General features: G+C 43.7%; 1 protein-coding gene across 4 annotated transcripts in view; it reads right to left on the reverse strand.

Moving 5' to 3' along the window:
• Positions 1-14,000, reverse strand: part of epb41l4a (erythrocyte membrane protein band 4.1 like 4A) — a 374,673-nt gene that overhangs the window by 77,966 nt on the left and 282,707 nt on the right. Inside the window, exon 16 of one of the 4 annotated variants that reach the window (XM_041186877.1) lies at positions 1,663-1,740. The exons of the other annotated variants lie outside the window; for them this stretch is intronic. Coding sequence (XP_041042811.1) covers positions 1,704-1,740 — 37 coding nt within the window. The 3' untranslated portion in view covers positions 1,663-1,703. Of the gene's footprint in view, positions 1-1,662; positions 1,741-14,000 lie in introns of those variants that run through there. 4 annotated transcript variants of the gene reach the window in all.

Consider the following 14,000-nt stretch of genomic DNA (forward strand, 5'->3'; position numbering starts at 1 on the left):
TATCCTGGCCATAGTATATCCATTGTTAAAACCCTTTACCTGATTTGTTCTTCTGTTCTCATTTTTAACCAGCTTGCTCTTTATTTTAAGATTCTGTTCCCTTCTTCTAGGCTCTTCCCATTAGTGGGAAGAGTTTTTTCGCTTTATATTAGGATCTCCATCCACTATTTTAAACACCTCAATCAGATCCTTTCATCTTCAAGGAATTGGGCTAAAGTTTATTAACTCTATCTGTGAATAAGTGTTTTCTCCAATGTTAATATAGGGTGTTTGCTGATAAAATTAAGGCACACAGTTTTAAAGGGAATTTGGCAGCATGGCAAGCAAGGTGATTAAAGGACAATCAAAATACAAATACACGTCAATGTTATAATGAGAAGAGCCATCCTAATACTGATCACTAGGGGGCACATGTGTGTGTCAAATTCCTTGGGACCAACAGAAAAAGCTGTTATAGCAGGGTGTTCACTATTGTAGGGTTTAGGTGATTTGCTGCATCAGATAAATTATGTAGTGACCATTTGAATTGGACGTCATTTTATTCTGTTAAAAAATATACAGCTTAAATTACTTTATATTATTTGTGTTTTCCTTAATTCTCACTATTTCCACTTGCTATTCAGTCCAAATGATTCTCAGTTCCCTGTAATGGCTGTGTGAAGTTTTGCCTAGTTGTGACTGCCTTTCTGAACTTAACCAGTGCAGTGATAACTGGCTCTGTACCTTCCATGTCCTTGTTACCAGAACTTCCTTCACCCTTTCCCTGACTCATCATTAATGGTCCAGTTCACCGATGATGAGAAGTTTTGTTTTCAAGAGACAAAGACGATTCCTTACTTGCCAACTTCACGCATGTTGCCTGGCTGCATTTCCTTCATCCCAATTTCCTCATTGAATTTTCATCCTCACATCCCCTGCCTTGTTGGAATTTGTGCATAGACAGCCTTCTCATGTAACAAATGCATATATCTTACGGGGTTTGCTCTACTTAGCTTTCAATTACCCTCAACTTTAATTTCATTGTTGTACCTGCCTTAAATGTTCGTTATAGGAGGGTTGATTTTCATTTAAAAAAATTGGCTCTTAGCACTGGGTTATTAAAATTAGACTTTATGTTATTGTTCCTCCAATGTAAAAATTTGTAAATGATACATGAATAGGGGATGCCATTAACCGTGACTTTAGGAGGAGATTGATCGATAGACTGTGCAGATAAAATTTAACATTGTGAATTGTGAGGAAAAATAAGGGTAAAAAAATGCACAAAATGGTAAATTTCTAAAAATAGAGAAGCAGAGAGGCTTTAGGCTTCAGAAACAAAAATCTTTAAAAGTAAGAAAATAAGTTGATAAAGCTGTACAAAAAAAGGATCACTGGTTTATAAATAGGAGCACGAAATACAAAAGCGAACTGGGGTATTTTCATTAAATCAATGAAGGTCAGTAGGAAGTCAGGTTGGCGCTGCCAGTGATAGTCAAATTCACAAGCACTCTCAAACGTTCTGCTTTCACCTCCTTCCAAGCACACTATACTGCTGTCCTCTGGTGATGATGTCCTGGATTGGCAAACAGGATAATCCACTGTACATCTCCCTCACGCATCAGCACCTTCACTTTGTCAATCTTCACTTGGAATTTGAGAGCTATTCCATTCCACCACTTGTTCACAGCCTCCATTTCCTGCGGGTGCATTTATTGTGTCAGCTAATGGGTTTTGCCAACCACTTTGTGTCTCAAACTGCTTTTGGAAAGATTGAAATAACCATTTAAGTTATTCAAAGGCTTTTTAAGAGTTGAGTACTTCTGGCCCAAACCTAAGTAATTACATTAACTTGTCACATCAATTCAAAGTTTTGAAGGCAGCTTGTCCTTCCTCCTTCTATCAAGCTCCCAGCATCTAATCCAAGTGAATCAAGATCTCACCACAATTATTAAAACGGGATTGACCGTGAAAGTTGTGAAGGTGAGTCTCCCTCTATGCAGCAGATATAAAATAATTAGTGCCTGCCTTTTATCCAATCTATGCTTGGACTAAAATAATCAACTCTAGAGTTTCTTTTGAGATATTTTGGCCATTGCTATGGCCACTTACATAATCAATATCCTTCTGCAATTTTCTGTTCTTTTCACAGTTCTTGGTTCCAGGGATGGGGGGTTTTAGCTACCAGGTTAGGTTGGAGAAGCTAGGATTGTTCTCCTTGGAGCAAAGGAGATTGAAGGCCAATTCCATGACAGCACTTGTGGACCATGATGCAATGTTGCAAAAATATGGTTCATGGCTTATATATTTTAGAATATGACATGTAGTTACAGGAATTAAAGTGTTAAATGTAAGATAAATGGAAAATCCTGATTGAGAAACTGGTAATAACTCTGATGTAAATGCAATTCAAATAAGCTTGGAGTTTATTACACTTAAAAGTTAACTTATGTTTATCTTCAAGATCAAACAGTGTGAAAGACATAAAAAAATAGGGAGTCTTCTGTCTGAGCATAATAAAACCAGAAGGTCTGCCCCTACTTCAATAAAATATTTAAATTATGCATGTGGTTTTCAGATGAAAGAAAGCTAAAAGCAGATATGTAAATATGGGGTTTCTTTGTGGGCCGAGGGGTCAACAGAAAGGTTTGTAAAATTCCATTATCAATATAAATTATTCATATGGGTTACAGAATCAAAAGTAGCATGGAAGATAAAATGATTCATTTACACTTCTGTTTAAGAGCATTCAAGATTATGTCATGTCATCATTGAGATGCGCTATGGGCATAGAAGGTTCTTTTGTTTAATTTATCATTGTGTTTGCTGAAGGAAGCAAGCAGTTTGGTTTGGGGAACAGACAGAAGCAGCTGCAGCTTAGCTTTGGTGTAGACTTCACCTCACTGGATTGAGAGCCAACAGGAGATGATAGTCATTTAGGCCTGCAATTCATGCAGAGAAAATACTAACCTCATCATTTAACCAGTGGAATGTGGATAGGCCTCTATCTCAGTTTGGGTTTTGAGAGGGAAAGGCAACTGGAAGATTTGCTTCAGCTTGCAGCTAGTGGAAGAAATCTACAGTGGTCTTCACAGAGCCTTGTAACAGAAAGTGGCCAGCAGGGTTAGCTTAGAAAGCTATGGGAAGGTAGTTGGATATCTGCTGGCAACGCAAACAAGGAGCTGAGGCATCCAGAGTCGTGAAATCTGTAAGGAAAAGGTGGAGTGTCGTGTCGCCAAAAATCTAATGGAAGGAACCCCATGGAATCTTACCTCGGAGAATAGCTGAAACATTGAGGGGAATTAAAGTGAATTCCAGAGTGCCGTGGCATGTCTTTGGGGTGGTCCCAAAAAGAGTGAATGAACCTTCAAGTTTTCATAAGATAAGGGAACTCTTGGGGGAGAAGTAAAAAGTAGAACTGAGTTCATAGCATAAGTAGTTATAAACAGCTGTGTTAAAGAAAGCAAGCATTATTAACTTAATTTTTTTAATATAGGATCAAGTTCATCTTTATATAAAAACATAAAATCTTGTGGTGTAGTTTTGTCAGTTAATCACAAGGTGTTTGGATTTCTCTTTAAACGTTAACGGTCTCTAACAGGATTATAACAGCAGCGTCTCACGGCTGATGTCTCAGCTTCCATTGTAGCACACACAGAAACCATCCAACATCTCAATGCTGCAATGGAAGCTCAGACTGAGGTCATGAGTTACATGCGTGTCACCATGCAAGCCCAGCTTGCTGCCATGCAGGCTTCTGGTTGTGGATATGAGTACTGAAAGTACCATGCACTCTCTCACAGCAGTCAGCAATGTCTTCAAACAGATTAGTAGGATTGATGAGGCACTGTCCCAGGGCATGGCAGTGGCTCCATCGAGTACAAGCCACAGCCGTCTCAGGATGACAACATTCATCCTTCAACCCCTGCCAGTCCGTCAGTGCCCTTGGTGTTGCATTTCAACCAGTCAGCCCAAACTGCAACCACCCATGCCGAGGTGGAGCAATCCAAAACTGGGCCCACAAGGCCCAGGGCTGCTCTAGGGAGTCCTGAGAGGCCATTTGCAGTCCCCCCAGTGAAAGCGGGCAGCCTCCTGCCAGCCAAGCTGCAGTCACTGGGATAGTAGGAGCATAGGAGAACTAGAACAGTCAAAGGCATTTAGAGACTGTACTGATGTGAATAGTTCCATTCTGCACGCATCATTGTAAGTGTTACTGACAAAGTTGTTATGGAATGGTTTTTTGACAGTGGCTCTTAAAGGGGATGGTGTATTAGGATAAAGAAAATGAATGTGGTGTGGGAAAGGGGGTTTCCATTTCGTGGGGCACTGGCATCAGTATTGGAACAGGAGGGATCTGTACCATTGGGATGGTCTCCAACTGAACTGAGCTGGGACCAATGTTCCAGCGAAAAGAGTAAATAGGGTGGTCAATAGGACTTTAAACGAGGGGGTGGGGTTGGGGGGGGGGGGGGGGGGGGGGGTGTAGAGGGAAGGGTAAAACTCCAAGAAGAATGACTAATGGGAAACAAAGCAGCAGGATAGCGTGTGGGGGGGTGGATTTAACTTCATGGAAAATTACAAAAAAACTGAAAAGGAAGGAGAGCCCAGGAGAGGCTATTAAAGCCTCCAGAACACAAAATAGGACAGAGTGTTTGGAAAGGGCTAGGAATCTAACCTCAAGCACATCAGATAAAAGGATGACAATGAGAAAGGGGATGAGAAATACAGGACTGAAGGTGTTGTATCTGAATGCACGCAGTATACGAAATAAGGTAAATGAGCTTGTGGCGCAGATTGAAATTGGCAGGTATGATGTGGTGGGCATCACGGAGACATGGCTGCAAGGGGATCAGGACTGGGAGCTAAATATCCAAGGATATACATTCTATCGAAAAGATAGGCAGGTTGGCAGAGGGGAGCTTAAGGTGAAGGAACCCTTAGGAGGAAGTGACCATAATATGATAGAATTTACCCTGCAATTTGAGAGGAAAAAGTTGGAATCAGATGTAATGGTATTACAGTTGAATAAAGGCAACTACAGAGGCATGAGGGAGGAGCTGGCCAGAATTGACTGGGAGATGAGCCTAGCAGGAAAGACAGTGAAACAGCAATGGCAGGAGTTTCTGGGAGTAATTTGGGAGACACAGCAAAAATTCATCTCTAGGAAGAAGAAGCATACTAAAGGGAGGATGAGGCAACCATGGCTGACAAGGGAACTCAGGGACAGCATAAAAACTAAAGAGAAAGCATACAATGTGGCGAGGAGCAGTGGGAAACTAGAGGATTGGGAAGCCTACAAAGACCAACAGAGGTCAACTAAAAAAGAAATAAGGAGGGAGAAGATAAAATATTAGGGTAAACTAGCCAGTAATATAAAAGAAGATTGCAAAAGTCTTTTTAGATATATAAAGGGTAAGAGAGAGGCAAAAGTAGACATTGGGCTGCTGGAAAATTACACTGGAGAAGTAATACTGGGGAACAAAGAAATGGCGGAGGAACTGAATAGGTACTTTGCGTCAGTCTTCACGGTGGAAGACACGAGTGACATCCCCAGAGTTCAAGAGAGTCGGGGGGCAGAGGTGAGTATAAAAACAAAAAAACTGCAGATGCTGGAAATCCAAAACAAAAACAGAATTACCTGGAAAAACTCAGCAGGTCTGGCAGCATCGGTGGAGAAGAAAAGAGTTGACGTTTCGAGTCCTCATGACCCTTCGACAGAACTTGAGTTCGAGTCCAAGAAAGAGTTGAAATATAAGCTGGTTTAAGCTGTGTGTGTGGGGGGCGGAGAGATAGAGAGAGAGAGAGGTGGCGGGGGGGGCGGTGTGGTTGTAGGGACAAACAAGCAGTGATAGAAGCAGATCATCAAAAGATGTCAACGACAATAGTACAATAGAACACATAGGTGTTAAAGTTAAAGTTGGTGATATTATCTAAACGAATGTGCTAATGAAGAATGGATGGTAGGGCACTCAAGGTATAGCTCTAGTGGGGTTTTTTTTTTCAAATAATGGAAATAGGTGGGAAAAGGAAAATCTTTATAATTTATTGGAAAAAAAAGGAAGGGGGAAACAGAAAGGGGGTGGGGATGGGGGAGGGAGCTCACGACCTAAAGTTGTTGAATTCAATATTCAGTCCGGAAGGCTGTAAAGTGCCTAGTCGGAAGATGAGGTGTTGTTCCTCCAGTTTGCGTTGGGCTTCACTGGAACAATGCAGCAAGCCAAGGACAGACATGTGGGCAAGAGAGCAGGGTGGAGTGTTAAAATGGCAAGCGACAGGGAGGTTTGGGTCATTCTTGCAGACAGACCGCAGGTGTTCTGCAAAGCGGTCGCCCAGTTTACGTTTGGTCTCTCCAATGTAGAGGAGACCACATTGGGAGCAACGAATGCAGTAGACTAAGTTGGGGGAAATGCAAGTGAAATGCTGCTTCACTTGAAAAGAGTGTTTGGGTCCTTGGACGGTGAGGAGAGAGGAAGTGAAGGGGCAGGTGTTGCATCTTTTGCGTGGGCATGGGGTGGTGCCATAGGAGGGGGTTGAGGAGTAGGGGGTGATGGAGGAGTGGACCAGGGTGTCCCGGAGGGAGCGATCCCTACGGAATGCCGATAAGGGGGGGTGAAAGGAAGATGTGTTTGGTGGTGGCATTATGCTGGAGTTGGCGGAAATGGCGGAGGATGATCCTTTGAATGCGGAGACTGGTGGGGTGATAAGTGAGGACAAGGGGGACTCTATCATGTTTCTGGGAGGGAGGAGAAGGCGTGAGGGCGGATGCGCGGGAGATGGGCCGGACACGGTTGAGGGCCCTGTCAACCACCGTGGGTGGAAAACCTCGGTTAAGGAAGAAGGAGGACATGTCAGAGGAACTGTTTTTGAATGTAGCATCATCGGAACAGATGCGACGGAGGCGAAGGAACTGAGAGAATGGGATGGAGTCCTTACAGGAAGCGGGGTGTGAGGAGCTGTAGTCGAGATAGCTGTGGGAGTCGATGGGTTTGTAATGGATATTGGTGGACAGTCTATCACCAGAGATTGAGACAGAGAGGTCAAGGAAGGGAAGGGAAGTGTCAGAGATGGACCACGTGAAAATGATGGAGGGGTGGAGATTGGAAGCAAAATTAATACATTTTTCCAAGTCCCGACGAGAGCATGAAGCGGCACCGAATTAATCATCGATGTACCGGAGAAAGAGTTGTGGAAGGGGGCAGGAGTAGGACTGCAACAAGGAATGTTCCACATACCCCACAAAGAGACAGGCATAGCTGGGGCCCATGCGGGTACCCATAGCCACACCTTTTATTTGGAGGAAGTGAGAGGAGTTGAAGGAGAAATTGTTCAGCGTGAGAACAAGTTCAGCCAGACGGAGGAGAGTAGTGGTGGATGGGGAGTGTTCGGGCCTCTGTTCGAGGAAGAAGCTAAGGGCCCTTAGACCATCCTGGTGGGGGATGGAGGTGTAGAGGGATTGGATGTCCATGGTGAAGAGGAAGCGGTTGGGGCCAGGGAACTGGAAATTGTTGATGTGACATAAGGTGTCAGAGGAATCACGGATGTAGGTGGGAAGGGACTGAACAAGGGGAGAGAGAAGGGAGTCAAGATAACGAGAAATGAGTTCTGTGGGGCAGGAGCAAGCTGAGACGATCAGTCTACCGGGGCAGTTCTGTTCGTGGATTTTGGGTAGGAGATAGAAGCGGGCCATCCGAGGTTGGGCGACTATCAGGTTGGAAGCTGTGGGAGGGAGATCCCCAGAGGAGATGAGGTCAGTGACAGTCCTGGAAACAATGGCTTGATGTTCAGTGGTGGAGTCATGGTCCAGGGAGAGGTAGGAGGAAGTGTCTGCGAGTTGACGCTCAGCCTCCTCGAGGTAGAGGTCAGTGCGCCAGACAACAACAGCACCACCCTTGTCAGCGGGTTTGATGACAATGTCAGGGTTGGACCTGAGAGAATGGAGTGCAGTAAGCTCAGAGGGAGACAGGTTAGAATGGGTGAGAGGAGCAGAGAAATTGAGACGACTAATGTCGCGCCGACAGTTCTCAATGAAAAGATCGAGAGAAGGTAAGAATCCAGAGGGAGGGGTCCAGGTGGAGGGAGAATATTGGAGATGGGTAAAAGGATCCGTTGAACTGGGAGAGGACTCCTGCCCAAAGAAGTGAGCCCGGAGACAAAGACGGCGGAAGAAGAGTTCAGTATCATGCCGAGCCCGAAATTCATTGAGGTGAGGCCGTAAGGTGAGGGTGAGTATGGTGGCCATTACCAAGGAGAAGGTGCTAGAAAAACTGAAAGGTCTGAAGGTGGATAAATCACCTGGACCAGATGGATTACCCCAGAGTTCTGAAGGAGATAGCTGAAGAGATAGTGGAGGCGTTAGTGGTGATCTTTCAGGAATCACTGGAGTCAGGGAGGGTCCCAGCGGACTGGAAAATCACTAATGTAACCCCCCTCTTTAAGAAGGGAGTGAGGCAAAAGACGGGAAATTACAGGCCGATTAGCCTGACCTCGGTCGTTGGTAAGATTTTAGAGTCCATTATTAAGGATGAGATTTCAGAATACTCGGAAGTGCATGGTAAAATCGGGCAAAGTCAGCATGGTTTCATCAAGGGGAGGTCATGCCTGACAAATCTGTTTGAATTCTATGAGGAGGTAACGAGTAGTTTAGACAAAGGAGAGCCAATGGACGTTATCTACTTGGACTTCCAGAAGGCCTTTGACAAGGTGGCACACAGGAGGCTGCTCAGTAAGATAAGAGACCATGGTGTTAGAGGCAAGGAACTAGCATGGATAGAAGATTGGCTGTCTGGCAGGAGGCAGAGAATGGGGATAAGGGGTCCTTCTCAGGATGGCGGCTGGTGACTAGTGGAGTTCCACAGGGATCAGTTTTGGGACCACAACTTTTCATTTTATACATTAATGATCTAGATGAAGGAACTGAGGGCATCCTGGCTAAGTTTGCAGATGATACAAAGATAGGTGGAGGGACAGGTAGTATTGAGGAGGTGGGGAGGCTGCAGAAGGATTTGGACAGGTTAGGAGAATGGGCAAAGAAGTGACAGATGGAATACAATTTGGGCAAGTGTCAGGTCATGCACTTTGGTAGAAAGAATAGAGGCATAGACTATTTTCTAAATGGGGAGAGAATTCAGAAATGTGGAGTGCAAAGGGACTTGGGAGTCCTAGTCCAGGATTCTCTTAAGGTTAACTTGCAGGTTGAGTCGGTAGTTAGGAAGGCAAATGCAATGTTGGCATTTATTTCGAGAGGACTAGAATATAAAAGCAGGGATGTGCTGCTGAGGCTTTATAAGGCTCTGGTTAGACCACATTTAGAACATTGTGAGCAATTTTGGGCCCCGTATCTCAGGAAGGATGTTCTGGCCCTGGAGAGGGTTCAGAGGAGGTTCACGAGAACAATCCCAGGAATGAAAGGCTTAACATATGAGGAACGTTTGAGGACTCTGGGTCTATACTCGATGGAGTTTAGAAAGATGAGGGGGGATCTGATTGAAACTTACGGAATACTGAAAGGCCTGGATAGAGTGGACATGGGGAAGATGTTTCCATTAGTAGGAGAGACTAGGACCCGAGCGCACAGCCTCAGAGTAAAGGGAAGACCTTTTAGAACAGAGATGAGGAGAAATTTCTTTAGCCAGAGAGTGGTGAATCTATGGAATTCATTGCCACAGAAGGCTGTGGAGGCCAGGTCATTGAGTGTATTTAAGACCGAGATAGATAGGTTCTTGACTGGTAAAGGGATCAAAGGTTACGGGGAGAAGGCGGGAGAATGGGGTTGAGAAACTTATCAGCCATGATTGAATGGCGGAACAGACTCAATGGGTCGAATGGCCTAATTTCTGCTCCTATGTCTTACGGTCTTGAAGGGTGAGGAATTGTGGAGCAACTGTGATGTGGGATTGAGGTCTCAAGGGTACCGGAGTCTGCGTATCTACTCACACATAGCCCATCCTGACTGCATGGTCCCAGATGCCAACTCTCTTCCTCCTCCTTCTCCCAAGGTGGTCTTGAAAAGCCTAATGGCAAGTGCTGCACCCTCATGATAGCAAGGTTGTGGGGGATGCAGCAGACCACCACAGAACACACTCTGGCGAGTAGTGGAAGGCCGTCAGGCAACTGAACTGTTCTTTGAGGACACCGATGGTTTGCTCCACAATGCTACTGGTCACTACATGTTTCTCATTCTAGGCGTGCTTAGTGGTGGAGAGCAGTCATGAGCCAGATGTACAGTGGGGGTATTCTGTGTCACCCAGCAACCAGCCTCAGATTCTTCGTGGTGGGCAAAGATGGCAGGTATGCCTGACTGGTGCAGGATGAATGCATCATGGCTGCTGTCAAGATAGTGGCCATTCACCAACAAGATCTTTTATAAATTGCATATTAATGGAGTGCTGGCCCTTGTGGTGGCAGCACATCTCACAAATAAAAAACAGGTGGGGTGTTAATTTCACAAGCTCCCACCCAAAAGGGTCTGCTGGCATAAAAATTTAGGGCTGCAATGATTTTGATGGTCAGTGACAGTGTCATCTTCGCTCTGCAGTATGACTAAAGTTTGGGTTGTAAGAGAAGGCACGGTTCAATCACCATCTCCTTAGTGAAAAAAGGTGCCTCAAACGCTGCTCCTACCTGAGATATAGGTAGAAGAAATGCACCCTCAGAGACCCTTGGTAGCTCAGGTCTTTCAATGAAAGCTCTCCTCCTCCACCCTCTGTGTACAGCTTCCCCTATCTTATACAAAAGCAAAATAGTGCAGATGAAAGGTCACAGACCTAAAACTGCCAAATACTATCCCCAGATACCACCAGACCAGCTGAGCGTTTCCAGCATTTTCTGCTTTCATTCCGCTATCTGATTTCTGTGTTCCATTTCCAAGTCATGCTGCAACCCAAGAGGGACTACAACTATAGTCTGGCAGACCTTCCAACTCCTTTGACCTGTTTGTGAAAATCCTGCATCATTCCATTGTAAATCCAAAAGGTATTTTCATTAACTCTGTACCATTTCACAGAAAGTCAAAAACACTTCACCTGAAGCTTGCATGGTTAGCCCTTTAATTAGTGGTAGTGGCAGGAGGGGGAGGAAGTGGGGGCTCTTATACAGTTAAACAGATGTTCAGCTGAGAGCGATTAAGAGAGGCTGTTGGTCCAAAATAGTTGCTTGTCCATCAAATAAGCACTAGAGGCTATTTGACGTTACAATCCATCCATTCTGCATGTTTCTGGTACACACATGGTCCGGCCCTGCTAGCACCCTTTCTTCTTGTTTGTCCTTTGGGCCAAGATGACTATGTTCATCAGCTAGGTTGTTTAGTTGGGTTCCAGTAGATATGTAGGTGACTGCTAAGACTGATCTACACATGGAATTTTCTTCTGCAAACAGAACAGGATACCGCAAACAATTGAGTTTTGGAGGAGTTGCTGGCTCAGGATTTCCTCTCCTTGCATTTTCTCTTTGTTTCTGATATATGCTTTCTTTTGAAGAAGGCCACAGCAAGTGCAATGATCCTGAGCTCCAAGTTGATAACAAAACTTCTGGGTGAAGCCTTCAAAGTGTCCTTGTAACGCTTTCTTTGACCACCATGAGCAGGCAACTCAGACTCAAGCACTCCTTAGAAGATTCACTTTAGTAAGCGATTGTCAGGCATTCTGGCTACATGACCAACTCAGTTGTGACTGTCTCAGCACGCTGTGAATGGTTGGCAAGCTAGCTTGGGTGAGCATCTCAATGTCTGGCATTTTGTTGTTGCACCTGATCTTCAGAAGTATCCGAAGGCAGCTCAGTGAAAGTGGTTGAGCTTATTGGTATGACGCTGATACACAGTCCAAGACTCGTGTGCACAGGGCAGAGTGATGAGAGATGCTTGTCAGCTGCCATGCAAGGGGAGCTTGAGCACCATCAGATGATCATTAATACCTTTGGGAACACAAGCTAACTTACTGATGAGGTGGTTCATGACAGAAAAGCCTATGCTAGCTTTGCACCATTCTTCTTTTCAATGGCCACTTCAAAAGAAAGCTTGTACCCTGACACTCAGGGTATACCGTGTGGGCCATGCTTTAAGTGTCCATGCCAGAAGTGTCCGACTGACACTTTGATTCTCGAGCTTCCCAAGCATTGGCAGCAATGAAGCTACAGAGCCAAGTTTTGCGACTAATCTGTCTTAGTGATGTGGGCCGAGGGATAATTACCAGGAAAGCTTGATTGCTCTTCTTCAAATACTCTATTTGCTTGTGGAAAAGTCAACCCCATTATTTTGGGCCTAAAAGAGACCATTTTTCACATACCTTGTATAAAAATCAACCCTAATTTTTCCAGGGATCAAAGCCCAAAAATTTCAAAACCAAAGTTTAAGCTTGGAGATGTTAATGATTTGATTTTGTTGTAAATGTATAAATACTAATGAAATGTATACAGTTTGTAATGTTATAAAATGAATTAATGTTCGATAATTAATACGAATTCTTTTGTACTGTTGGTTTTCACTTCATTCCATTGCAATGGTCTTTTTTGGATTTCACTTGGACCCAAATCAAGCACACATGTCAACCTCTTGAAAACATTACCGTTGTAAAAGTGGACCCCATGACTTTTGGCCAAACAACTGACCTCAAAAATTGGACTTATACATGAATACATACAGTAGTACTATTGGCTCTTTAACATCAATCCAAGTGCTGTTGGAGTAGCACTTTATTCCAAGAACTATGACTCAGAGGCGTGAATGCCACCTCTGAACATAGGTTGACACTATTGAATGTTTATGTTCCAATTATTCTTGAATACTTCAATCAAATGTTGAACTGAAGACATGGCTGCAGTCACAATTTACCCTTATGTAGTTATTTAGCTTTCTCCTTTTATATGGCGAGCCATTATTCAAGACCACCTATTATTGTTGGAAACAGGTTTTTAGAGCTGTCAGCTAGCTTTCTGGATGTGATGATTCAGTCAATATACTTCATCCTGAAAGGAGGAGAGAATCTAATCGTGTACGTTTCTGTGACTATTCTCCAGGCATCTCTCACAGAAATGTGAGTAATAGTAACTGTGGGCCAAACTGTCACCCTTCCTGGTTGAAGGATGATGCTGCCAGAAAATGGATACACAATATATAGGATAATAATGAAGTTGAAACAGAATCTGTCCAGATTAAATTTAAGAATAATTTAAGAATAAGTTAAAGATATGAATTGTTCTTTGAAGTGACTATATGCAATCATGCCCCCAGCATAACCTATTAACATAGATTTGCTGTGATAATGAAAAGTAAAACCACCCCCAATGCAAATACAGTAATAAGAAGATTTATAGCATTAGCTTGAGCACCTGCACAACATCAATCAATGTTAGCCTTCGAGCACATATTTCAGCTAGAAGTGCCAAGATTATTCATTTACAATAAACCTGACACAGAGCCTAGTACCAAGATATTAGTTATAACTGTGCAGTAAACGGCACTTTGTTGCTTTTTTCTCATTTCCATTGCTTCAAGCGTGGAAGTGTAAATTCTGATGTGTAGCTCAAAACACAATTGTTTAGTGAATCTTCTTTACTGATGGGACAAAAACATGTTTTATAGCAGAGTAGTGTTTACAGAAGAGTCTGTAAAATCACACTCATTGTTCTTGATTTATTTTCCTGGATAGTGTTAGTGATGGGGTTGAGGCCACAATCAGATCAGCCATGAATGTGGGAGCAGGCTCAAGGGGCCCAATGGCCTACTCCTGCTCCTAATTCATAAGTATGTTTGTATGTTACTTAACTCCTTTCATTATCCATTAGTTGATCTCCTGTGGCATTGCACATGGGGAGTCAAGTCCAACTGTTGCCTTCAAATGAAACATGGTTGAATAGCAGAAGATAATTGGGCCAGGGTGCACAGGTATAGTACATTGCTTTTTAGTCCTAAATTCTGCCTTTATTTTTGTATAAAAATCCAAAGGATTTTTATAATATTTAGGGTTATATAGCAACTTGTGGCAATGCTAGAAACAAATTGGTTGAAGGAAATGAGTTTCTCTGAAGTG

Source organism: Carcharodon carcharias, chromosome 4 (assembly GCF_017639515.1).
Source record: "Carcharodon carcharias isolate sCarCar2 chromosome 4, sCarCar2.pri, whole genome shotgun sequence".
NCBI lineage: Eukaryota > Metazoa > Chordata > Chondrichthyes > Lamniformes > Lamnidae > Carcharodon > Carcharodon carcharias.